Raw genomic sequence first — 22,244 nt, 5'->3', positions numbered from 1 at the left:
CAATTTATTTGAATACAATTGTATTGAGTTTGTATTGTATGAATTCTTTACATGCATTATATTTTTTAATCCTCACACAACTCAATGGGGGTAGGTACTGCAGTAACTGAGATGAGAATATTGGGATTTGGAGAGTTAAGTATGTAGCTGGTGTGAGGTGAAATGAGTGACTCAAATCTAGTCCTTGTGACTTCAAGTCTTAACCACCTCAAGTTGTAGATTCCTGCCGGCCCATTTCTTTTTATATATGCTTATATACATAGCGTTTGCCAGATCCTGATGCACATATTTTGAAAACATGAGGAAGAGGGAGAGCTTTGTGGTAGGGGAGTAAGGGAAGGTGCAAGTTGTATGGCATCTATTCCTCATTCAACCCCTGGTACTTGGTTTTAATTCCTATGGTTAGAGAGAGAGGGCCAGAAACTGAAGAAACTGTGTATGGAGAGACAGACAGACATTGTGAGATGGTGGCCCCATCGGGGCTCAGGTGGTGAAGTTTGGGGCAGAACTGGGGCAGAGGCCACTGGTTCCACTTGTGTAGTGCTCTGGCACTCCCAGGACTAGGAACTTCGATGCCATGACACTGGAGTGATCATAAGAGGCAGGAAAAGCCTTGAGCTCTGTTGAGTGGCTCTGCTGTAAGGCACACGGAGGCAACAGGAACCAGAGCAAGTCAGCACCTGTGGGACAGCAGCTAAAGCTGAGCGCTTGGGCAGGAGCGAGTCGCTACTTTGGGCATCCCAGAAAAGACCATGGAGAAAACTTAGAGATGCTAATTTCCATCAGTCAGGCTAGTGGGGAATTCTAGCTCCCTAATTAGGTCGCTAAAAGCAAATGTGTCTCTATTTTATAATTCCATGCAAGTGAGGTCTGGGATATATTTAATTATTGTTTTCAGACAAAGTACAGGCGAGAAGCTGTGTAATACAAGCCCATTATCACCATGTTGCCGAAGCCGTTGGCTTTGAGAATTCCTGGAATATATCCCTCCACTAAGCATTGCATATTTGTGTACATTTCAAGTACCTTTTAATACTGTGTTCTAGATGTATGTCTTTTTCTGCAGTCCAGTTATATGTTGGAACAGTGATTCAGTGTTTTAAATTTTTGCTTTATATTTTGGGTCTAAACTAGTGAATTGGCTCTACATAGTATTATGTTTCTTAACAATTTTTTTTAAATGTGCATTTTTTTCAATATATAGGGGAAATATATAAACAGATTTTCAAAAATTTGTTTTTGGCTTACCCAAGCAAAGCGTATTTAGATGTATATTGTTTTATAATACATTTTCTTCTTATTGCATGGAAGAATAAAGGCCAGGGAGAAATATGGTACTAATTTTTTTTTTTTTTTTTTTTTTTTTTGTGGTACGAGCCTCTCAGTGTTGTGGCCTCTCCCGTTGCGGAGCACAGGCTCCGGACGCGCAGGCTCAGTGGCCATGGCTCATGGGCCCAGCCGCTCCGCGGCATGTGGGATCTTCCCGGACCGGGGCACGAACCCGTGTCCCCTGCATCAGCAGGCAGACTCTCAACCACTGTGCCACCAGGGAAGCCCATATGGTACTAATTTATATCTAATATTTTATAGGTTAAAATAATCTACATCCTATTTTTCTAAATTTTAAGAAAATTTACATTTTATTTCTTAAAATTTTCTAAACTTATTTTTTAAACATTTATTTATTTATTTAATTTATTTATTTTTGGCTGCTCTGGGTCTTAGTTGTGGCACGCGGGACCTTTGTTGCCGCCTGCGGGATCTTTAGTTGCTGCATGTGGGCTCTTAGTTGTGGAATGTGGGATCTAGTTCCCTGACCAGGGATCGAACCCGGGTCCCCTGCATTGTGAGCGTGGAGTCTTAACCACTGGACCACTAGGGAAGTCCCCAAGTTTTCTAAACTTATATGAGTATTATTTAGGTTAAAATAAGAGAATCAATTTTAAAAAGCCTTCTCCCATGGTTTTTTTTTTTCCTTTTTTAGCATTTGTTTTCTGTGATAATGGAGTATTGATGTAGAACTTTGGAAAAGAAGAACATAAAGAAAATTAAAATCGCACATATAATCCCACTACCAAGAGGTAGTTAACATTTTATCTCCTCAGTTTTTTCACTCTGCTTATATACTTAATAGAATGATGTTTAAACTCCTAATAATTATATATCCTGCTTTTTCGATTATATTATATTTTCCAATTTCATTAAATGTTTTAAGAAGATATGATCTTTCATGGCCACATAGCAGTCTATCAAAAATATATACCATCATTTAACCATTATCCTAATTTTAATACATTTGGGAGGCTTCTGTGTTTTTTCATTACTACAAATACTGCTACATTGAGCATCCTGGTCCACAAATCCGTCTCTTGTCTGCTGAGCCTGTTGCTAGGAAGTCCCCAGATGTGCTCTTTTTGGGTAAAAATGTGTAACACCTTTAAGACTTTTACACTGTACTTTAAATAAATGTACATAAAAATCATCTAGCACAATGCCTGGCAAATAGGCACTCAAATACTGACTTTTAACATAGAAATTCTGCAGTATACTTGTCATTTCATCCTCAGTGATTTGGTTTTTCTAGTACCTGCCTTTCCTAGATTTGACTGATTCATTCATGTATTCCATAAATGTTTAATGAGCACCTACTATCTGTCCAGCCCTGTTAAGGTATATGTTAACTTGGACTTGGGGAATGTTATGAAAATACTTAAAAACCTCCTTTGACCCCTTTTTCCTGGAGAGATGAATCTGGGTCTTGATGTTGTATAACATGCGCTCTGCCCTTTCTGAGCTTCTGATTTAAAAAAATGAAATGAAACGTACTTATACAATATAACTTTTTTTTTTAAATTCTGCCAAACTGACAAGGGAAATGCCTTTTTCTCACATTCTTGTTACTTGGCATGGCGTCCTCTGTGAAGGTTAAGTGTGTGGACCAAGTGGACTAGGTCAGGGTGGGTGATGGACTCGCCATCTTACTTCTAGTTATTGTGGGAACCTTATTAAAGGAGGTGGGATTTTATAAGCTGTTTGAAATGTAAGAACGAACATTTAGTGAGCTGTGAATGCATTTGTCTGACATGATGAAAAATGTATAACCTAATTTTAGGTTTTGTTTTTTGATAATAAGTTTTCTTGTTTAAAGAATGTGAAACATGAATATGTAAGAAATGTTCTATATTCATACATTAGGGTGTTCGTATGCTTTTTTTAAACAGGTGATTATTGGCTCTCACTTATGATTAAAACACGGATTGTTAGGACTTTATACCTTGGTTAGATTTTATTTATCCTGGGAAGTATTTTTCTCTTGTTAAAATATTTATCTGAAATATTTTCACAAACACAAGTGACTTTTTGAAGGTTGTGCTCTTGCTTGTATGTATTTTCTTTTTGCAAATTATGCATCAGCCTCCCAGGGAGGAGGTGGTTCTTTGTGGTTATAGAATATTATACTTATAATAAATCAAACTAATTATATATTGATGAGTTAAATTCCTTATAATCGCAGGTAAGAAACTTTGCTATTCTACTTATTATCTAAGACATTGGATATTTAGGAGCATTACAAAGCCCAATTTGGGTGTATATACTTTGTTGTGCTTTCCAAAGCCTTTAACAACAGTAGGAATGTACTGTCATCTCCAAGGGCTGTTAGAGTATTGTCACGTGAGAACATTAAAAGTAGAATCAATATACCCTTAGAAATATAAGGTTATTTGGATTACTTCCTTTTATTATCTATAATTTTAGATATATTACAAAGTACAGGTAAACTTGTTTCGTACAGTTAAACTTTTTACTTTTATTTTACTGAATGAAAGTCTCATTTAACTTAACATTTTTCCATCGATACGTAACTTCAGCCTGGTGAACAAGTATAGAATAGACAATTTATGTATTGTCATTCCTATTTCTTTTTTTTTTGTCATTTCTATTTCTAATGGCCCAGTGGTAGGTAGGTGGGACATATCATAACAGAGACTATCATTAAATGCTGCTTTATATTCTATCAAGTATAATGATAGGAATAAAAGTTAATTTTGTACAATAATGTTTGAAGTGACAGCTCCATGGAACTGGGGAAAGGAAGTGTATACATTGAGTAGTGACTAATCTTTATTAAGCACTTTGTATGGTATGTGTCCAGCACATGGGAATTCTCTTGGAATGCTCACAAGAACCCCATTAGGTTTCTATCTCATTTTCACACTTTTTGGAAAACAGATAACTTCTTTAAGGTAGTAATCTAGTAAGATGTGGAGCTGGATTGCAACCCAGTCTGAGTTCAGTGATTTCATGCAGTCAGATAATCTTACATTTCTTTTTGAGATAAATAAAAAGTTTAATATCATTGATTTGAAATTAGTACAATAATTATATTTAAAATGCTTTCATTCCATATTATGACCAGCCAGTTAAGAAAGGTGTGACAGTGGGCATAAAAGATTCAGAGGAAACATGAGGAAAAGGAAAGGGAAGAACCAGAGAAAGGAGGTAAGGTGACAGATGGAAACACAGGAAAGGGGAGAGGACAGCAAATGTCCTGGAGAGGAAGAGATATTCAGGCAGAGGTTGGGGAAGGAAGCAGAGAATGCCCAATTATATAGAAAAGGAGAGAACCCAGATGGTTTGGAAGTCGAAGTTACCTTATAATTGTGGCTTTTCCCTTGCTTTGTGAATCTTAGCGCGCCTTTCGAAATACTAACTAGCTCTTCTGCTATTCAGAGTGCTTCCCCTGTTTTTTGTGTGTTAGCCTTCTGGGACTTAAGTTCATTTCACCCTTTGCGATGAAACCTCAATCAAAGTTAGATGATTCAGAATTCAAGTTGTGTTTACTACTTCTGTTTTTTCCCGTTTTCTTACATAACTCATGATACATCCACACAATCAGATTTTGGTAAGTGATCTGTCTGGTGGATTTAATGTAGCCTTCAGTCATATTCTTATGATTTTCTCCTTATACTCTTTGAAATGAATCCTCAAACTAACCATATCTCTTAATTTAAAAGTTTTATTTAGGAATGAAATAAAGCTTGACAGAATGGAAGAGGCTTTATTTTCAGAGAATTAAAACATATTTTCTGTGGTGTGACCAAAGAATTAATTGTATGTTTATGAAGCAACTACTTTATTATCAATTATGTTTAAGGTCTCAAATTTAGTGCTCATATAGATTCTTTGGTTGTATTTTAAGTATATTATTATGTTGTAATGAAAAGAGTACTGGGCTCCTATGTAACCCTGTACAGATTACTTTAACTTCTGTTTCTTCCATTTGTAAAATGGAAATTACACCTGCCTGTTTATCTAACTGGGTGAGTGGACAGATGTATATGTGTACAGAAAATGCTTTGTAAATATTATTGCTGAATACAACTATGGCTGTTAGGTTAGTAGATTTCTTTTTAGATTACTCCTTTCATTAATTAAAGGATGAGCAGATGCAGAATAGACTAATTGTTCTGTTTCATTTACATTACCCAAATATTATTTCAATAAAATAAAGCAGTATTCGTCAAAGAAACTTGGTCAGCATATTAAAGGAAAGTTGTTGAGTCATACCTAACTTACCATAGATCTTTTTAATAGGGACAAATATCTATGCCATTAGTTCTGGACCGATGTCTCTCCCTTTCACAATACTTTAATGCATAACTTATAAATCTCTTTTTATCAGCCAATCTGACTTTTCCAAACCCAGACTAACATTAAGCAAGACAGGATGAGCAAAACTCAGGCAAGGTCAAATAAGCAATCAAATGATCAGATTCTCATTGGACACTAATGGAATTTTAGACTTTTAGAAAATGATTAGTTATGAATCTCAATGCCCTTTGTTGACAAAAGGTCAGTTTTTATAAAATTGTGGTAAATTTTTAATGAGATTTTTAAATTACCGTGTTGGATTGTTACCTCTATGAAACTATACATAGTTCATTTTTCATATTAAGTCTCCCATGAACATTTTTGCTGGAATGATAAGGGTGTTATGGCTCTGAATTTTTAAAGAGCCTATTGTTAGAGATATACTGAAATATTTACTGATAAATGTGATGTTTTAGAAGTGGATGGGGCTATTAATGAAATAAGGTTGGCCATGAGTTAGTAACTACTGAAGCTAGGTGATTGGTAAATGGAGTTTTATGTATTGTTTTTTCTACTTTTTTATATTTTTGAAATTTTTCATAACAGGGTAAAAAATTTTACTGTTTTGTGCTTCTGATTTGCTTAATGGAATAGTTGTATCATGCTAATTAAAAGTCAAAGTTGTATTAGTAAATATGAGTTCTTAAATAATCCTTATTTTTCTCATGATATATAAAAGCAATACATATTCTAGCTTGCTACTGAAATGATATCAGGTGTATAATGATATCAGGCATACAATAGCTTAAAATGTTTGAGAAAAATCTTATTTGTAATAATTGAGTATAATTTTTAGTTATATTTTTGTCTTCTTTCTACATATATATAGAAAGTAATAATTCATTGACTACTGCAAATGATTATATTAAAGTAGTGATCACACCTGCAATAAATGTTTTTTCTTATATCTTTATTGGAATATAATTGCTTTACAATCTTGTGTTAGTTTCTGCTGTACAACAAAGTGAATCAGCTATATGTATACATATATCCCCATATCCCCTCCCTCTTGAGCCTCCCTCCCACCTACCCTCCTTACCCTGCCCCTCCAGATTGTCACAAAGCATCGAGCTGATCTCCCTGTGCTATACAGCAGCTTCCCATTAGCTATCCATTTTAAATTTGGTGGTGTATATATGTCAGTGCTACTCTCTCACTTCATTCCATCTTCCTCTCCCTCCTCCCCTAACCCCACCATATCCTCAAGTCTGTCCTCTACGTCTGCGTCTTTATTGCTGCTCTGCCACTAGGTTCATCAGTACCGTTTTTTTAGATTCCATATATGTGCGTTAGCATACGGTATTTGTTTTTCTCTTTCTGACTTACTTCACTCTGTGTGACAGACTCTAGTTCCATCCACCTCATTACAAATAACTTAATTTTGTTCCTTTTTATGGCTGAGTAATGTTCCATTGTACATATGTGCCACATATTCTTTATCACACTTGTAATAAATGTTTAACATTTACTCTTCTCACTAGATTGTAAGGGCAGTCTGTCTTAATCATTGTATGTAACACAGTACTTGGCACATAGTATTTGCTCAGTAAATATTGTTGTCTGACCATAGTTTAAAAGAAAACTATTTCTGTTTAAATAACATTATTTTAGATTTCTTTTTAAAATTTACTAACGATATGAAAATTTTATTACGTAAAGAGCATAGTGAAAAGGTCTTAATGAAATGATTTATAAAGTGAATCTGTACCAAGTGTTTTGTCTCCATATTTAGCTATTTCCTTTGATATGATCAGTACCAGTTTGTTTTGTGTTTTTGTTATACTGTTTCAAAGGAGGGGACTTTCTAGTGCATTAATTGTAAGTGTACACTACACCCTGTGAAAAATAATACAGAAAAACAAAGGAAGGTGAAAATGAAAAAGAATTTTTTCATAGAGTTTGAAGACTCCACTAAAGCAATGGAAAAATTTTGTGTTCCATTTTAAAGCTCCTACAAGTATAATGTATGGTTACTTGGTATCTAAGTAAAATTTCTTCATTTGGGACTTTTATCATCACGGTACTTCACATAGTACTTCTTTGTCTGTTGTTAGACGTGGATGCTTTCTGACTCTGGCACGTGCCTAGGCCTCATTGAGGTACCCCTCTGTGTGGTATGCTACTGTTCACGTGGGGGCAGGGACCTGCTGCAGCCACAGTCCACTGGCAGCCTCTCTGAAGCCAGAATATCCCTGTAGCTGGTCCTGGGTACACCTGCTGGGTTTTGAAGTACAACTTTCCCTTTATCACCCTTCCGTTAGAGTCTTCAATGAATGGCTCCATCAGTTATGTGCCTGCAGTATGCCGGAACTCAAGGAGACCTTACAGTTTTTTAATCCCTATATTACTCATGTTACCAATAAAATAGATTACCTCCCTCCCTCCCTCCCATATCAAGTCATAACCATTCTGCCAGGCTTTCAACCCTCCATAGTCTAGTCACCTCTTCAAACCTGGTTTCAGATCTAGTCAGAAGGTCCTGGGAAACTGAACTAAACTAGACTGGGATGCAGTACATAGGCTAAAATATTCCCAGGGATCTCACTAGTAGTTGTGGCAGCTATACTTTTTTTTTTGCAGTATGTGGTCCTCTCACTGTTGGGGCCTCTTCCGTTGCGGAGCACAGGCTCTGGACGCGCAGGCTCAGCGGCCATGGCTCACGGGCCCAGCCACTCCGCGGCATGTGGGATCTTCCCGGACCGGGGCACGAACCCGTGTCCCCTGCATCGGTAGGCGGACTCTCAACCACTGAGCCACCAGGGAAGCCCCGTGGCAGCTCTACTTGTTCATATCCCAACCTGTCTCCTCTCTGCTCTCTGTACCTCATCTTCATACTGCACTAGTACTTGACATGAGGCATCGTGCATATCGTAGGTACTCAAATGTTTGTTGAACTAAAGGGATTTAAGAGACTGAGCAACTCTGAGTGAAATAAGCCCTTTACTATAAATGTGCTTTCTTCAGTTTTGAAGGCATCGCTGAATCTAGCCATTGACTACTGGGGTCACTTCTCTTCTGCTTTCCTAAACCAATAGGGGATACTTAGACAACCAAACTCTACTCCAGCTGACTTCTGCCCAGAATCATACGACTCTTCTAGTCTGATGAATTTTGCTGAACTGGAACACATGGAAATGTTTTTGCCCTTCGGTTATAAAGCTCAGTTAGAACCCAGCCTAAGCAGATTGCTTTATGCTGGCTTTATTTTGCATTCAGAAGGTGAGGGCACCCCATAGGTCCACGGACCACTCTGGCTGAAAGACACAAATAAAAGTAATGAGGTTAGCATTCTTCCTGGAAAATTCTTTAGGAAGTAGACTCACTATGTCCTTGATCCCTGTTGCTCTTTGTCCTTAGAGGTGAAAAGAAGGCCTTGAATTGGTCCTAAAGTCCTAAGTGAGATTAGGTAGTCACCCTGCTAATTTCCTCCCATTTGTTTTCCAGTTCACTCCAGAATCAAAGTGCTGCTGTTTCTTTCTTTGAAAGCTGTATATCCCATTCTTAGCCATGGCTTCTTTGTGGCACTTGGAACCAATAAGATCAACAGATCAAATTTTCTTAGCATTAAAAAGGACTTGTTGGGCTTCCCTGGTGGCGCAGTTGTTGAGAGTCTGCCTGCTGATGCAGGGGACACGGGTTTGTGCCCCAGTCCGGGAAGATCCCACATGCCGCGGCGCGGCTGGGCCTGTGAGCCATGGCTGCTGAGCCTGCGCTCCGCAGCGGGAGAGGCCCGCGTACCACAAAAAAAAAAAAAAAAAAAAAAAAAAAAGGACTTGTTTTTCAACATCGAAACAAGGCATTAACATGCATCAAGACAGGACTTCATTCATTCACTCCTTTTCATTTTGGAGCCCCTGTTGTGTGCCAGGCCCTGTGCCAAGCACTGGACTTAGTGCAGTGAATGGGAGATAGGTGGGGAGACCACCACTTAGTGAGCAAGGGTAGGGGGTGGTGGGGTGATGAAAACAGGTGGAAGAGTTAGGGAGGAGTCACATTATGCAGGGCCTGGTAGGTTATAGAGGAGTTGGGATTTTATTCTTGGAGTAATTGGTGCCATTGGAGCATTTTGAATGGCAGACTGACACGATCAGATTCGCACTTAAAAAGATCACTGTGGCTTGATGGGTGGAGAACAGATTTGCGGCCTCAAGAATGGCAGAAAGAGGTCCAGTGTGCAAGCTATTGAAAATGTCCAGGAGAAGGAGGACATGTCTTGGACCATGGTGGTCTGTGGTATCAGTACAGATGGCAAAGAGATAGCCCCATGTATACCCAGGGTCATCTTCAGTACTAATATTTTGAGGGTCTGGTTAGTTGTGAATGTTAGATTTAGTTATGGGACTTTCTGGATTGATTTCATAAGACTCTTTAAGAGAACTTATTAAAAGTATATATTTTCTGGGGCTTCCCTGGTGGTGCAGTGGTTTTAAGCCCGCCTGCCGATGCAGGGTACACGGGTTCATGCCCCGGTCCAGGAATATCCCACATGCCGTGGAGCGGCTAGGCCCGTGAGCCATGGCCGCTGAGCCTGCACGTCCGGAGCCTGTGCTCCACAACGGGAGAGGCCACAACAGTGAGAGGCTCGCGTACAGCAAAATATATATATATATATATATATATATATATATATATATATATTTCTGGGTCCTGAATTAGTAGGTTTGGGGTGAAGTCTAGAGAAAACTTTTTTTTTCTGAGCAGGGTCACAAAATACTTTTATATTATTTAGGACACTCATGTAGGATTACACAGAACAATTCTTTGATGCCAGCAGTATAAAAATGTCCAAAGATTGCTCCACCTTTTTAGAGTTAGTACTACAAATTCCTTTCCTCCCCAGATATGCTAGCATCATTTCCAAAAGTTAATCTTTCAGTGCAGATTACAAAACCCTTTTCATTGACTCAGTCTTACTCTGATAAAGATAGATCTCTCCTCCCATGTTCCAAGAAAACTTTATCTTAAAATAAGAATAAATTGCATCTCTTTATTTAGAATCCTGAAATTTTTGTAAAAGCTTCTCCCAACCTTATTTTCTTATTCTTTAATTTTAATCCTTTTTAGGTGAAAGTGCTTTCCTGGATTATCAGGTTCTACTTACGTGGTTTTATAATTCACTGCCGTTAATCCAGCTTCCTCAACACCTCTGAATTAGACTACCCCAGCCCTCTCCTATGCTTTCCTCTTTTGGGAGGGTTCTCAGGATATACAGGACTATCATGGCATTGGCAGCACACCTGGTCTACCTATAGGAGATGAAAAAAGTAATCAAGGGAAGCACTTCTCTTCAGGAAATTCTTTAAAAAGTAGACCTACTGTGCCTTGATCCTTTTCACTCTACTTCTCTGGGGCTACAAGGAGGGCCTTAAATTTGCTTTTGAGTGAAATTAGCACCATGAAATGAATCACAGCCTAGTGTGTATAAGTTAAAGGGCATGGGTTTCAAAACCTAAAAGACCAAAGTTTAAAGCCCCACTTTGCCACCTGCTAGTGATTTGATTTGGGGGGAAGTCAATCTCTAATAGGCTTATTTTAGTCACCTGTTAAATGGGGATAATGTTGCCTCTCGAGGCTATTATGAGCATCTCCTGTGATGCATAGAGAGGACTTAGCTTGGCACACAGTAAGGCCTTAGTAAATGTAGCCATTTTATTATCTACTCTCTCTTAAACTCTTTGGCTACTAGTACCCCAAACCTCAACAGAGTGAGCTGTGTCCAGAGACTGAATCCCTAGATTCAACAATTTAAGAAAAAAATTTGTAAACAATAACTGTCCAAGCAAAATTAGTGACCCTGTACTGCTCACCTTCTGTTCTTTCTCTTTCTTCTAGCCCAGAATAGTTTAGTCATGTATGAACACTTCTAACACAGTGGCTATTACATTTGCCCCGTTTTAGAATTTTCTAGGCCTATTGTTTCTACCTCCTGGAGAGGTTTCTCTCTTGTAGCCACATTTGATCTCCCAAGAAACCACCCTCAAAGGATTTCTGAGTGCAGCTTTCAAGAGCTTATGAGAACTAACATTTTCTTTTTCCCTCTGCCCCCTGTGTTTCTGGTTTTCATTTGCTTAGGGTTTAGCAACTAGAGAAGGCCCCCTTAAGGTTCACAAATGGAAGCTCTACAGGAATCTTTGTGTGTGTTTATATTATTGAGGCTTTTCACGGTTCTTGTGACTCTGAAGGCACAATAGACATTCCCTATCACCAGGGCTTTTCCACCTTGTAACACTAAATGCACTTGCATGCTTTCCATGCCGCTATAAAAGTATAGGCTGGCTTTTAGAATGCCAGCTTAAGGAGACGGTCTTCTCTACGTCTGTCATGTGAAGAGATGACACTATTGAATCTGAGGTTCATCGTCCTCTTTATCTCCATCACAGCTTTGACTAAAAGATCAAAATCTGCTTTGCAAGCTGATCTCATTCCCCCCTGATTTTCCGATACTACTTTCCAAATCCTGAGCCACATATCTCTTTGCATACGAATTCTTTTCTTCTGCCTGCTTTTCCCACAGTCTGTGAGTAAGTCAGATCCTTCAAAATCAAACCGTTACAGGTGTCTTTTCAACAAATAGCGCTGGGGCAATTCATATGCAAAAAAAAAAAAAAGAACCTTTCACCTTACTTCACACTATTCACAAAAATCAACTCCAAGAGCACCATAGACCTAAATGTTAGAGCTAAGACCACCATTAAGGAAATGAAAAGACAAGGCACAGAATGGAAGAAAATATTTGTGAAACAAGAATCTGATAAAGGACTTGTATTCAAGTTATATAAAGAACGCTTACAACTTAAGAAGAAAACAACCCGATTTTGAAAATGTGTAAAAAATTAAGCTTATACTTATCACATGACTCAGTAATTCCACTCCTAGATATTTACACAAGAGAAATGAAACATAATGTCCATACCAAGACTTGTACGTGAATGATCACAGAAACATTATTTATCAAAGCTCCAAACTGGAAACAATTAAAATGTTTATCAACTGGTAAACAGATAAACAAAATGTAGTATAGTCCTACAGGGCAATTCTACTCAGCAATAAAATGAGCCAACTATTTATACATGTAACACCAAGGATGAATCTCAGAAACATTACACTAGTGAAAGGAGCTAGATACAAAAGACTACTTACGATAGCACTCTATATGAAATTTCTAGAAAAGGCAGGTATGGATGTGTAAAGCATGGTTGTCTAGCGGTGGGAGCTGTGATTGAACATATGGGCATAAGGGACAAAGGGAATTTTGGGGGTGGTACGATGCAAGTGTTCTACAACTGGATCCTGGTGTTGGTTGCACAACTGTTTAAGGCCTTTTATTAAGTCTCCTAAAACACATCTAAGCCTACCAAGAGTGTTTCTGTACTCCAAGGACTTGCTCTGGTCTTGTTTGGCTTATAGGACTCTGTTGATGCTGGAGGCTCCTCCGAGCTCTCTTTTTCTGATTCCTTGAGCTGAAAGAGAAAGACCCACCAAGCACATGTTAATACCTTTTTTTCTTCTCTCTGAAAGCTCTAACACCTTGGACTTGAGCTTTCTTGTGTCCTTAATCCTTATCTGAATTCCTCTTCCCCCTTTTGAAGATGGACCTAGGAGAGGCCTGATGTTAGAGTGAGGTTAGGCAGGGTTATTTAACCAAATGGCCATAGTTATTTAACCTTTGTTCTCTCTGATCTTCCCCGCCCACCCCACTTTTTAATAGAAGTTTGTTTTCACTAAAGCTTCAGGCAGTTTTAGTGCCTTAAATATTCTTTGTTAACATAATGTTTCTAGAAAGCTGAGTGTCAGGAAGGCCCATTTTTAATTTATCAATGGCACCCTTACTCTTAATCTGCTGAAGCATACTTTACTTTTGAGGGCAGAATTAATCTTTTATCAGACGTACCATGGATGCTGTTGGTTTCATTGTTTTAGGAAAATGTTCTTGGGTTGTTTCAGAATTAATGCTACCCACATACGTTTATTTTCCAATATCTATTCAGAATAGATAAGGAAGATACAAAGTAAGAGTCACCCATATTAAATTTAATGCAAAGGAGATGCAAGTCACTGCTGTTTGAAAAACTAACAGTGGTGTTTAACTTGTTGATTTCATCTTGACTGTGAGGAAAGTGAATCTGAAATTAAGCCTATGATAGAGAATATTTGGACCTTCTTTAATAAGCTACAACTTTGTGGAACAGTGAAGAAAATGTTAGCACAATTATAAGAAGATAATTTTATACATGGAAAGTTTTTGGAGGTTGAGGGAGACAAAAAAGGAATTTCAGTCTGCCCTTTGTTTAAAGCAGGGCCATGTAGAAATGCCAAAAGCTGTCAGTGTAACTTCTTTGCAGCTCTGGGGCCTCAAGTTTTCACATCCCTAAGAGTCTCTTAGGGGCTTGTTAAAAATACAGATCCTTGGGCCACACCCCTTTTGGCTCTGAGATTTTACTAAACTCCTCAGGGGATTCTAATATGTATTACATTAGGTAAGGTTCTTCAGAGAATTGGAATTAGTATGAGGTGTGTGTGTGTGTGTGTGTTTGTAAAAGAGATTATTGTAAGGAATTGGCTCATGTAACTATGGAGGCTGAGAAGTCCCCAAATCGGCAATCTGGAGACCAAGGAAAGCTGATGGTGTACTTCTAGTCTGAGTGTGAATGCATAGGAACCAGGAGAGCCGATGATATAAGTTCCAGTCCAAGTTTGAGTCTAAGGGTAGGAAACTGGTGTCTCAACTTGAAGACAAGGCAGAGAGAGAGAAAGAGAGAGAGAGCGAGCAAATTTTCCTTCACTCAACCTTTTTGTTCCATTCAGACCGTCAACGGATTGGATGTGACTAAGGTTGAGTGGTCACCTTGGGGAGAGCAATCTGCTTTACACAGTCTACTGTTTTAAATGTTAGTCTCATCCAGAAACACCCTCAGACATACCCAGAATAATGTTTAATCAAATATCTGGGTGCCTCGTGGTGTAGTCAGGGTGACACATAAAATTAACCATCACACCATCCAAATCTGAGGAATCTGAAGCAGTGAGGGGCAAAACCAGATTTCTTGGAAGAAACACTTGCAGGGAGAAACCTTATAAAGAGACCATTGTTGCACTTTAGGAAGCAATTGTACAATTTCAGTTATAAAAGATGTCCAGACTAGGCAAATTCATAGTGACAGAAAGTTGCCAGGGGCTGGAGGCTGGAGTTGGAATAGGGGAGTGACTGCTAACGGGCATGGTGTTTCTTCCTGGGGTAAGGAACATCTTCTGGAATTAGATATTGGTGATGGTTGTACAACTTGTGAATATGCTAAAAACCACTTGAACTGTTCCTTTTGAAGGGGTGAATTTTGTAGTTTGTGAAGTGTATGTCGATAAAATATGTACATATCTATTGAGAGAGATGCGAAGAAGTGGAGGTAGATAGTGTTGACATCTCTGAGACATTTTCTGTGAAGAAGTAAACAAACATGGGGTGATAGAAAGGGATGTGGGGTTGAGGGAGGATTTAAAAAAAAAAACCACAGGACATATTGCAGCATGTCTGTATATGGATTCAAATGATCCATTGGAAAGGGAAATATTAATGATGCAAGGTAAGGCAGAGGGAATTTGCAGTAGCCAAATCCTTAAATTCACTCACTGTAATGCCACCTTGACTTTCTTCATGTCTCTTCCCTAGGTGACAGATCAATCGGTGAAAGCATTTGCTGAGCACTGTCCTGAACTTCAGTACGTTGGCTTCATGGGTTGTTCAGTTACTTCTAAAGGAGTCATTCATCTAACCAAGGTAGGAACCGTGGCTACGTCTCCTTAGTTTTTCCGAGTATCATTCATATCAGTGCCCTAGCAATGTTATACGTACTTGAATGAGGACTACTCAGACCATTATAGACGTGTAAGTAGTGTTTGGTAAAATTAAAATCACTTTAAGGCAACAATACAAAATCTATCTTTTCTGAAATGGTACATTCATTTAAACAAGAAACTTTTTTGCTTTTTCATTTGCTAATGACTATGAAATATATACATTAAAGAAACTGATATATATGACAAAACATATTGAGATGTTAATGTATTGTGTTAGAAGATATTTTGATGAAAGTGTTCACTGGTCACATATCATTAGATCTTCAGAGCATTTGGCTTTTAAGAAGTGAATATGGTCAGTGCATATGATTAAGCTGAGTATGTAACGTGAAAAGAGAAGCAAATGTATGTCAAAAATTAACTTTATAGTTCAGAGAGTTTACTTGTATACCAAATATATGAAGTCTCATATTTTAGCAATAATGAAAATACCAGTTCCTTTGTAATCTCTCCCTTTCAATGTGTCATCTCTGCTGTTTTTCAGAGTTCTAAAATAATTAGGAGCTAATCTTATATACATGCTTTAGAAAACTGGTTACTATAAAATTTACTTGTGTATTATCTGAAATTTGTCAGGTCTCTTCAAGCTTACAGCTTAGCAGGATATAATGTTTTTCTTTCTTCCTAGGAAAAGAGAAAATGTTTACGAGTTACCTAGAACAATGGCAATAAGGCCCAGTGGATAGGAGTCTGGGCTCTGTTGTCAGCTCCTGTTTGAATCTTGGCTCTGCCATTTATTACCTAAGTGAGCAAATTATTTTTCAGGGAATTAATTGAAGTAATATATGCAAGATGCTTGCCTCAGTATCGAAACCACAGTAAGTGCTAAGCAAACTTTAGCTACTATTATTAAAATAGGTGCTACAATATCTAAATTGCTGGAAAATCAGAGCAAACTTTGAAAAGAAAATCAAATCACTGTTCTAGTCTAGTGTATCTGAAACAGAGCCTGTGGTTGTTCTGTGTCTTAAATGACTGATCAGCTTTAATTATATTTTGAGGATCAGAACCTAAAGCCAGCAGAGAGGACAGGCGCGTTATTCTCTCTTATTGCTCTATCAAAACATCTCAGTGTAACCAAGACCATATGTAACCATAATTTTTTATTCATTTTCTATAACCTTGGCCTGAACATTTTGGTAGATGAGTATTTTTCTCGTCACATCTAATGCTGTTTATGGTGTAGAGTAAAAATGCCTTTGGATGAACAGCTTGTTCACAACAAGGGTTATAATGACCGTATGTGGGCTTTTTACGATCACTTGAAATTGTACTCATTAAAGACAAAACAAGACTTATTAGATCAGTAAGTGCTTCCCTGAGCATTTTGAGATGGCCAAAAATTATTGTACACTGGTACTTAAAAGATCAGAATTATTTTCTTCGACAAAATAGTAGCGATAGCAAATGTCAGCTTTGGAAGGCTTAATTTGCTGAGAAGATTATTGTGAAGATTATATACCAGGATTGGTGTTTTGGCCTGTTAGCAGTCAGAACCTACTGGATTCATATCAAAGCTGGTCCACAGCGTTTTAGGAGCATCTTTCTTGCTCAGCACAGTATTTGTTTTGATGAGAAGACTGGTTTGTGGCATAATATTGCTTAGTTTCATGGATTCGGGTAAAGGCAAGATAGCATTTTAAACATGTATAACTTTTGCGAAGCTATTTTGGTTATCTTATCTCTTGAAAACCAAAGGTAGAACTCAAGTTTTAATAAAATAAAAGCTTTTTTGTTAAAATATTTGCATTCTGACAGTATTTTTCTACTAAGACATTATACAAAATGTAATTTACATTCACAAAATGTTTGTAAATATATAAATGTTCCTAGAAAGTTGTGTTACCCTTATTATAATCATGGTATATAGCTCTAAATAATTTATTATCAACATGGTATGTAATTCTTAAATAAATGATTAGGGAGATATGAGATGCAGAGTGTTGAGAGTTACTGGTATAAATACATTTAATTTTATATGATTTAGAAAATCTCTCCAAGTTACTTTACTAAGTCTCTGGCTCTAAGTTTGCTACTAGAAGCAGGTGCCACAAAATCCCTGTGCCTTAGTTTCCTCCTATGAAGAGATGTGCCTGTATTAGGTGATCTATCTCTAGAGTTTCTTACAGCCAGACAAATCTCTGAATTTGAGTCATTGGCCTGGACGGGACTGTGAGTGGCTGTCACTGAAACTAAGGAATGTCAAGTCTTTAGTAAGTTAGAAGGGAAAATTGGGGATTTGTGACATCTTAGATTGTTAAATCAAGGGCAAGAAGACAGAAGATTGGGAATAAATGGAAGAATATTGATATTCTATTACTGTGGTCTCGTGGACTTAATTTTACTTTGATGCTCTCAGTCTTGGCTGGACTCTATTTATTGATGACACACCCTTAGTCTTCAGATAGATTCTGCTAATATCAAGCAATATTGAAGTAAGCGGCCTTCCTTCTAAGCTGCTGTGACTATGTAAATGAGAGTCCAGAAGTAGCCAAGACTGAATGCCCACAGGTGGAGAAGATAAAGTCAGCTTTACCAGAGTGGGTTTGGAAGCAATGATAAGAACTTTTGAGGTCTCTAACAGTTGAGAATGTTAATGACTTGTATCCGGCAGAATTGAGCTTCCTCCAACACAGGTGTGTTCTTTTCACTGCCATGTACCTATTTATAAATGTAAAATATTTCTATCTTGTACTTTTGCTCTCCTTCCCACTTTTCAAAAACAAGTTCAGCAAATGCAAATGTATAGTTAACCCCTAGTGACTAGACTGTAGTGCCTAAATATCATTTGCCACATTAAGGACTAATAGGAACATGTCAAAGGACCCAAAAGCCAACATGAAGTGCCTCTCACTGGCCTAAGCTGGGATACGTTGAGCATCAAAAAGGAAAATGGCTGAAATGGATTAAAACAAATGTATAAAAGTCATGAGTTTACAATGATCTATAAAAAAAAACAAAACAGAACTGGATTTCTTCTTCCAGTTAAGATGGAGTAGTGGGGACCAGATTTACTCTCTTCCCTGAAACAACCTAGAAAAACTGACAAAATATATGAAACAATGGTCTTCAAGACACTGGATATCAGACAACCAAGGACCGTGATCCCTGAGATCTAAGAAACAAACAAGAGAAGCCCTATGCTTGCCTTCGTCTAATATGTTGGAAGAGTTTACAGCTTGTAGCACAGAGAGGGATAACCCAGGCAAAACTCAGCAGACTATCTGAGTTGAGACAGAACCAAAAGTCCAGGGAGACCAGAATAGCCAGAATTCAGAGGACAGAGTACCAGAGTGGAGAGAACTTGCACAGAAAACCCCAGAGATTGGAGTATGCTCTCCCTTCCTTGCTCATCCAGTCCTAAATAACCCATGAGTAAAGAAGAAATCAAAAGAGAAATTAGAGGGCTTCCCTGGTGGCGCAGTTGTTGAGAGTCTGCCTGCCGATGCAGGGGACGTGGGTTCGTGCCCCGGTCCGGGAAGATCCCACATGCCGCGGAGCGGCTGGGCCCGCGAGCCGTGGCTGCTGAGCCTGCGCGTCCGGAGCCTGTGCTCCACAACTGGAGAGACCACAACAGTGAGAGGCCCGCGTACCGTAAAAAAAAAAAAAAAAAAAAGAGAAATTAGAAAGTATTTTGAACTGAATGAGGATGAAAACACAACACATCAGATTTAGTGTGATGCTACTAAAGTATTTACTTTAAATACCACCAAACACCTGTATAAAAAAAAGGTCTCTAATCAACGACCTTAGCTTCTGCCTTATGAAACTTGAAAAAAGAAAAGCAAATTAAACTCAAAGTAAGCAGAGGAAAGGAAATTATAAAGATCAAAGTGGATATCAATGAAATGGAAAACAAAAAAAAGAGAAAATTAATGAAATTAAAGGTTGGTTCTTTGATAAACTCAATAAATCTCTATTGAGACTACTTAAAAGAGAGAGAGAGAGAAATTGCCAGTACCATGACTCAGAGGAGTAACATAGCTACAGATTCTCCAGATATTAAAAGGATAACAAGCGAATATTATGGACATCTTTATGCCTCTAAATTCAACAAGTTAGATGAAATGGAAAATTTATTTGAAAGATGCAAACTTCCAAAGCTCACTGAAGAAGAAATAGATTACTTGAATACCTCTATATCTCTTAAAGAAATTACGTCTGTTGTTAAAAACCTTCCCTCCAATGGTACTCTGTGCCTAGATTGCTTCATTGGTGAATTCTACCAAATATCTGATATATTTTAAAAACTTTATCAGTAAGAGATACATACTTGAGTATTTACTAGTGAAATGACACAATGTTAGGGATTTGCATTAAAATATTACAAAGGGATAAAAAGAAAAAAAGTGGCTAGGCCACTAAAGGAGACAAAAATGGCAAAATATAGATAATTGAGCTGGGCTATAGGACATGGCGGTTCATTATATTATTCTCATTACTTATATTTGAAAATTTCCATAATAATAAAAAAGCTTTTAAGGGGTTAAATATGTTGCTATTAATATAACATGATAAAATCATACTATTCAATAGCATGCTTTTTGAGAATGCATAATACCATGGAAAATGCTCAGGATAATAATTAATAATCATATACATTAATATATAATATTAATTTTAAATCAGTTGAACAGATAAGCCAATGGAATCTGAAATGTCAAAGTGACACATTATTTTTATGTATAGTTGGAGTGCAAACCTCAGAAATGCCGTGGGTTCATGAGTTTAATGCCACAGATCCATTGTGAATTGACTTAGATCAGTTCAAATGATTTCTACCAGTAGTCAGGAAGATGCTATGTTATATGACTATTAAGGATGATGGTGAAGAATTTTTGACAAAATGTTCATTTTCATTATATGCTATATAAAAATTTATATTTGTCATAACTTAAGATTGTTGATAAATTTAAAAGTTGTGTTTATTAATTAATGATATAATTCTGATGATATCTTAATTAATGATATTAATTCTGGTGGTACCTTAGATCTTATTGTTGCTTCAGTTTTTCAGTTTATAAACATGAACTGAATTCTTAGGATGTGTCAGATATGGGTATGTTTGTTTTTGTTTTTAAATAGAGGTGTTTTTTTTTGAAGGTAACAGCTAAAAAAATGCCCAAAGTTCAGATATTTTCTTGGACCATATCATATTAAAGAACTTTTTTAAAAACACATATTTTAAAAGTGCTTATGGCTGAAAATATGAAATATTTTCTAAAGAAAAACAAAATTGATTTTTTTCAGTCAATTTAACATAAGTAAGTGAAAGAATGTTCATTCATGCAGCTAACTCAATTTTCATCTTCGTTTTCATGTTTATTCAGAGACTAGAAATGAAAGATGAACTTTCTTTCTTTCAAATTTCCAAACAACAGATCAGTTTAGAATGTCTTATTCTAAAGGCAGAACATATTATTTTGCTACTTTAGGGTTGTTTTAGCTGTTAAGTTGTAGATTATCATTTCATTTGTTTCTGATTAATTATAGGTACTTGAGTGATATTTTAAGATGTGGCAAGTGTGTGTTCTTAAGTTCATTCAGCTCTGAAATATTCCCTAGTGAGTATGACCAGTGAGGACTCTGAAGAGGTATTTGTAGGATGACTGTGCGTTTGGTTCTTTTTAGCTTTCCGGGAGTTAAGAGTTGAGCCAAAAATCAAGTGTTCAGAATTTAGGCGGTGATTCTCTAGGCCTGGTGTGATCCATTAATAGATTTTTTCTTTGAAGTTCACAACGGAGAGCAAACTGCTTACTGCTGTCATCAAAGCTAATAGGATGACTGCTATTGTATGACCTAGGGCAAATCACCTAATCTCTTAGCCTCAGTTTTCTCATCTGTAAAATGAGGATAATAATAACATCTACCTATCTCTCAGGTTTTAGAGGAAGAGTGCTTGGCACATACTAAAGCAGCATTTGAAAAATAATATATATAAATAAATTAATTAATTAGAAAAATATTCGTCATTATGTGTAAAAGCTTCTTATAACTCTTTAGTCCTAATCCATTCATATTCTTTTATTAAAATAAAAATGAAAAATAATTTTCATGAAAATAAATCTTAGTTAAAAACTTTATGACCCTTCTTTCTACCTGAGTGCCAAGGCTGAATGTTAAGATTAAAAACTGTTTGTCTGCTCTTCATGGTTTTGTTTTGTTTTTTCCCCTTTAATACACTGAACAACTAAAATAATATTTTAAATAAAATCATTAAAAAAATTCCTACCATAGCAATATACTGAATCAGAGGAATACACTTTTGTACCTTATTTTTTCATTTTTTTATAGAAATATAGTGGATTTACATTGTTGCATTAATTTCTGCTGAACAGCAAAGTGATTCAGTTTTACATATATATACATTCTTTTTTGTAAATATTCATTTCCATTATGGTTTATCACAATATTGAATATAGTTCTGTGTGCTATACAGTAGGACCTTGTTGTTGATCCATTCTATGTATAATTAGTTTGCATCTGCTAACCCCAAACTCCCAATCCTTCCCTTCCCCACCCCACCTCCCCCTTGGCAACCACAAGTCTCTTCTCTATGTCTGTGATTCTGTTTCTGTTTCATAGAAGTTCATTTGTGTCATATTTTAGATTCCATCTATAAGTGATATCATATGGTATTTATCCTTCTCTTTCTGACTTACTTAGTATGATAATCTCTAGGTCCATCCATGTTGCTGCAAATGGCATTATTTCATTCTTTTTTATGGCTGAGTAATATT

The 22,244-nt window shown here is 37.1% G+C and overlaps 1 protein-coding gene across 1 annotated transcript in view; it reads left to right on the top strand.

Annotated features, from left to right (window-relative positions):
- FBXL17 (F-box and leucine rich repeat protein 17) overlaps nucleotides 1–22,244 on the top strand; it is a 478,538-nt gene that overhangs the window by 127,599 nt on the left and 328,695 nt on the right. The window contains exon 5 of the mRNA XM_030869915.2: nucleotides 15,317–15,424. Within this exon, the coding sequence (XP_030725775.1) occupies nucleotides 15,317–15,424 (108 nt within the window). The remainder of the gene's footprint in view (nucleotides 1–15,316; nucleotides 15,425–22,244) is intronic.

This window comes from Globicephala melas, chromosome 3 (genome assembly GCF_963455315.2).
Source record: "Globicephala melas chromosome 3, mGloMel1.2, whole genome shotgun sequence".
Taxonomy (NCBI): domain Eukaryota; kingdom Metazoa; phylum Chordata; class Mammalia; order Artiodactyla; family Delphinidae; genus Globicephala; species Globicephala melas.
Note: the sequence above shows the minus strand (reverse complement) of the source record. Positions and strands in the feature narration are given on the sequence as shown.